Source organism: Polyodon spathula, chromosome 7, assembly GCF_017654505.1.
Source record: "Polyodon spathula isolate WHYD16114869_AA chromosome 7, ASM1765450v1, whole genome shotgun sequence".
NCBI lineage: Eukaryota > Metazoa > Chordata > Actinopteri > Acipenseriformes > Polyodontidae > Polyodon > Polyodon spathula.
Genome location: NC_054540.1, coordinates 15,886,554 through 15,892,339, shown reverse-complemented (window position 1 = coordinate 15,892,339; position 5,786 = coordinate 15,886,554). Strand labels below are relative to the sequence as shown.

General features: G+C 35.4%; 1 protein-coding gene across 2 annotated transcripts in view; it reads right to left on the bottom strand.

Annotated features, from left to right (window-relative positions):
- Positions 1 to 2,068: 2,068 nt before the first annotated feature.
- LOC121318240 (plexin-A4-like) overlaps positions 2,069 to 5,786 on the bottom strand; it is a 239,976-nt gene continuing 236,258 nt past the window's right edge. For both annotated transcript variants that reach the window (XM_041254697.1, XM_041254696.1), the window contains exon 32: positions 2,069 to 4,534. In XM_041254697.1, the coding sequence (XP_041110631.1) occupies positions 4,439 to 4,534 (96 nt within the window). In that variant the 3' untranslated portion in view covers positions 2,069 to 4,438. The remainder of the gene's footprint in view (positions 4,535 to 5,786) is intronic.

Genomic DNA, 5,786 nt, shown 5'->3' with positions numbered 1-5,786 from the left:
GAGATTTGGTATAAGCATCTCCATAGCAGAAGGAAATACTATACAGTGTGGTCCTAACTAACTAACACACCACACATGCACATGGATTTAGGTAGGATTTACATTGGCATCCCTAGTACTAACTGTCACTGTATTTTAAATTCCGGTTTCAATAGGCACCTGATCAAATCCACATCGCCCAAATCCAGTGTCATATTGTTGCCACAAATCTATTCATAAGAAGCAACTATACTACCTACAATAGTAATTTTTATACGAAACTGACAGCTGATGTGGAACATTCAGGGCATACTTTCTTTGGATTTCTGCTATAAAGGTAATTGCTTTCGATGGCTTTATATTTGAAGAACAGTCTACATAATTGGAAGACACTGTCCACCAGCAAGAATGAGTGCCACAGTATCTCACTATGATAATTAAGCTCAGTAACTTGTTTTATGATAATAGAAATAGATGAAGTACCATAAACTTACTGCATATTGCAAACAATAGTTTGTTTTTAATGGTCTGCTGATATCTGACAAAACGCCAACATGAGTAATAAGTCATAAAATATTCTAAAGAATGTAATACCAATACATTTGGTTTCATAATAAAGTTTATTCTATATTACAAATAGTATTTTTGTTCTGGACCGCAAAATAGGAATGCATTGTATTTACATACACAGGTATACAATTAATTATAACAAAGTTAGAGAAGTTTGCCTTTTCCAAGTTTCTTTTTTTCCCTCCCAAACAGGATATTTCATTTGTCATCAAATATCACGATATTAAAAGTCTTTTCTAACATTTATTTTGACATCTGCAATAACACTGAGCTCTAAGGACATTTCCATACAAAACATTTAAGGTGGAATCTTTATCGGGGTGTACCACATTTATTTTTGTAGAGTAACATAAAACATTTATACTGTCCTGCAAGAACACTGAACAGTAACATATTAAAAGGGAAGCCTAATGAGTATTTGAGTTGTCAGTTTTGAAATAATGGTAAAAAACAAAAAAACTGACAACCAAACATTTTACAAGCAAACGCCACCCCCCCCCAAAAAAAAAGAAAGACACGTATTGTATTAGGAGTCGATTTTCCCATTGCAGTTATGCCCTCAGCCCTCTTTCCTCAATGAGGAAAATGCTTTATGGAGGATGTCAGTAAAGCTGAAACTTACAGGAGCTGCTACTCTAACTTGACACTTTTTTTATCATTGGAATTATAACATTATCATTTTTTATCACAAAGAAATCCAGCCTTTTAAACACCATAAAATAGTATTTTAATTTAAAGAATGTAAATGATAAAATATTCCAGGTTCTGCACCAAAAGTAATAAGTGTTCGATACAGTGAAGAAAGTAAGAATGGCTTGAAATAAAATCTGCATTGGATGATCAGTGGTTTCCAGAATTTTGGTGGCAGGTTTTCATAGGCTTATTCTAAAAAGCACTTGCTTGTGTGATTTCCTCATAAAATTAAATAGAGGTGTTTGGGGTAAACAATCCGTATATACATGTGCACTTGTTAGGTGTAGATATGATGGCAAAAAAACAATCCAATTCCATATTATATTAAAAAGGCACAATACCAAATAGCATGAGGATGTTTGTCAACCACTTTGGTGGCATTATTCCCTTTGATCCACAAGGGGCAATGGAGACTACTGTATTAATGTCAGCAGTTTATTCATAGAAAGGGACACCCAGTCTTGATGATATATCTTTCAGGAGGCATAAAAATGAAGTTAAGCCTAACTAACACATACAGTACAAGGGAAACTGTTTTGTTGAATACAACCTCCACTTGCACCTGGTATAGGTAGGGTAAATATTGTGATTTCAAGGCAGTTCCATTTCATAACACCTAGATTATAAAATCACCATGCAAGATACTGATTGTTAAGGTCTCATTAGCACCTAACACTTTACTCAATTTGGAATGGTTTTTATGGAGTACTGGATAAAGGTTCCACCTTAACAGAGTATTATAGTAACATGACAAACCACTCAGGCTGATGCTTCCAAGCAAATTAAAAAACACATCCACATCACTGCAAGGCTTTCGTTTCTTTAATTATAGTACATGCGCTTAAAAAGCCAACGACCCAACCTGGGCCTACTGAGGCATCCACACATTCACATCACAAGTCTGGCACATTTCAAGGCAAAATAAAGCTTGAAGGTAGAAGGGAGGGAGGGCTGCTTTGTTGTCTTTTGACAATGTTCTGAACTTTTTTTCCCAAAATTCTTTGAGATCTTGTTTTAATCTCAATGTAAGAATTCTGTACCTTCAAAAGAAGAAGTGAACTTTCTTTCAAGGGTTTCTTGTTCGTCTATTGCTGTGCAAAATGGTAATTGTATTCAGCAACATTTACAGTGTGCTAAAAAAAACCAAAACAACGGACAGGAATAAAAGCCAGCTTGCCCACAGATTTTTCGACACACTGAGGCTATAAATAAAATAGTATATTTGTTTTATTTTGTTTCAATGTGGCACTTCAAAAAAAAAAAAAAAATCTGACTCCTTTGGTTTTTTGCTGGTCAGCATTGTCCATTCATTTCACTAAAGTCATCACTGGAAATCCAGTGATATAAAAGTCTTCAAAATGCAGTTAAAATGTCCAAAACATGTTTTTACCCATTAGGTAAATGGCTGTGCATTACTGTAAGTGGCAGTTTAGAATTCCCAGTTCTGCAGTCTAGAGACATTATGTAAAATCAGCATTTGCTGTGAACATTTGCTTTCAATCTTTTTTGTACTCCTCAGTTATTTAAAACTGTCCTTGTTCCAGACCAGGCATTTCAAATAAAAAGTCACTGCCTGTGGACTGTTTTACAACTGGGTATATCTAATCAATTTTTCTTTACAGAGGGATATTGTGCACGACCCTCCTAACCACTTCACTTCAGCAGTGGAGACACACACGGATAAACAAGCATTGTTACCACCATCAGCCTTGCTGTACATTCAATTAACTTGTAGTTTTAGAATATTAAATGGAACCGAGCGTACTTTAAAATTCCAAGCACTTCCAAGATTCTTTACATACTCAAATTGTGAAATTAAGCCTTTTTTGTTGGAATTTCTGTCTTTCATAAAAGTGCATTTTTGTACAAAAAAAGTTTGTAAACTGCATTCACAATGCTTCATCTGTATCTATTCATAAATCTGATTAACAAGTGTAACTTGTAATAGTGGTGAATATACAGTAGTTGCTGTATATAGCATACACACCTCAGTTAACCATACTGGGTCAGCTCTGAGAATTAACATCAGGACTTTTGCCACAAGACATTAGACCCCAACTAAAAACACGTGCTCCATTGTCACCTAAGTATATTCAGATCATCTTACATTTTAGATTTTTTTTTTTAAAGGTGAGAAAGGGAAGGAAATGCACAACACTGCCACTTCTCGATTTACGCGGTAGATGCGTTCTTGAAAATCGGCGCGTAATTCAAAAACACGTAAATCAAACTTAATTTCCCCATAAGAAATAAAGGAAATGGTAGGGGTTAGGGGAAATGCTGCCTCAAAACACATTTGTACGTCTATTTCATTCACTGTGTTTTATTTTAAACTGTGCTTATTTGTTACTGACAATAATAAAGACATTAAAAAGCCTATCTAAAATAAGAAAATCATTTTTAAATGAAAAGTTTTGATACTGCACTTACATTGAATGCTGGCTGGGGTGGCTTGCTGGTGCTGGTGGTATTGGAGAGGTGGGGGTTAATGGGTTACAGACTGGTGCGCAAACCGCGTAATTCCAAACAAACGTCCGCGTGTATTAAAAAATTGTATAAATACAACGTCCGCCTTATTCCAAAAACGAGTAAACAAAATCTGCGTAAATCGCGACGTGGGTGTAGTTGTATCCTCATTTGTCAGTGGCATTTCCTCTTTCAGGCATTTTTTTTTTTTTTTAATCATTAAACATTTCACAGCATTTAATAAAAAACAGAAAATATTTTCTGAGAGCTGTATATTAATCCATATTAACATTTTTCGATACCTTTTGTATTTAAATAGAAAATTGATGATGACAACAATGATCCCCAAACTGCTCTACTGGACTGTTCTAGCAGCACTTAAAATATACCAAGAGTAATATCAATACATCAGACTAGAGTAAGCTCTCCATTTAAGGAAGCACAGCAATTTTACATCTACAAGTTGTTGTTGTTGTTCATAGGTTTTCATAGTGATGTATTTCCATGGCGAGTCATTAAATGAATATCATTGCACAACCAGAAGCCAAAAATATGCTAAGTTCAGTCACCCCTAGGTATTATTTTTTTTCCCCACAAGTAGCGCAAAGCAGAGATAATCTGGTGACAGTGCTTGTAGCCAAATGGAACTTGCTGATGGTAAAAAGATGACAGTCTTCATTCAGGCACGGCTCGGTTTCTACTCTGCCAGCACTTCCTGGGCCAGTGGTTTTCAGCTGTCTATACTCATGAAAGTGATCACTTGTTCAAGCTTGAATGCCAGTCTCTGTTTTCTCGATGCATCATCCTGTTCTAGTGCAGTCACAATCTGGTGGAAGAAAAGTCATATTCAATTGTGTAAGACTTTGAATTGAAACTAATTATTAAAATTGTAAAATCATTTAATAAATAAATAAATAAATAAATAACCCATCACTTATATAATATTCCATGTTACAGAAAACTGAAATGTGTAAATGTCATTTTAAAAAGGTGAAAGCATTTCTAGATGTTTTTAGGGTCCTTTTGGATGAAAATTCTTCAGCTTCACCCTTATTTGATTTTCACTGTGCTTCAATGGAAACACATATAGATTCCCTTGACCTGTAAAGTTTCTATCACACGAGTGGCTCTAATTAGCTAGACACTGTTAGCTAGACACTTAACTAGACTATTCCCATAATATTCTATTTTCAAATCCTAGGTGGTGAGACAAGTACAAAGCTTGAAACATCAGTTATTTATGTAGCACAATTCCCATGTGGAGACCCTCAAGCCCCGAGCAACAGAGCAAAGATGGAACACATACGCTCACAACTATGTCACAGTTTTAAAACTAAAATCTGCACTGACCAAGACGGATGCAGTATCTTTATACATAAAAATAAGCTAATCATATTCATTAAAAATCAAATACCTCACAGCATCACCTACACAGTGACATTTCAAACCATGTGAGGGAACACAGGCTTTACATTTTTAGAGTGATTGAAAAATTGCGCCATGTGACAGATGACCAAACAGCTTGCTGAATCCTTAAAAACACAGATGTACCCCCCCATCAGTGGTAGAAATTACCATACAGGCTTGTTAATCTATGTAGACTAGGAGAATAATCTCTTTGGTAGCTAAGCAAAAAGGCAAAAAAGAGAAAGACACAGTCTTCCAGAGATGAGAGGAGCAGCTATGCTCTTGGGAGAACACTCACTGCTGTTTCACCTTTTTTCAATGTCTGATTTCTTTTAGTCTTTCAAGCTGAAAGCAACCTCCAGCATGCTCTAAATTAAGAGGTGCAGAAGAAAGAGGCACACATCAATAAAACCAATCAGACTAAAGAAAATACACCACTGCCAGCTACGGAGATCTCATCTAATGGTTTCTAAGAACATGTCTCTGTGCAGTCCTTGGAGAGTCAGGGTGCCCTATGGAAGACTAATAAAGAAACCTAAACATGATCAAATTGTAGGAAATCCCATGTGCACTTTTATACATCCACATGGATTCTATAGAATGTTGTAAAGGGTCAGTATTTTTCACAGACAATTTATAAATCAGTATTTTTTTTTTTTTTTTAAGATTTC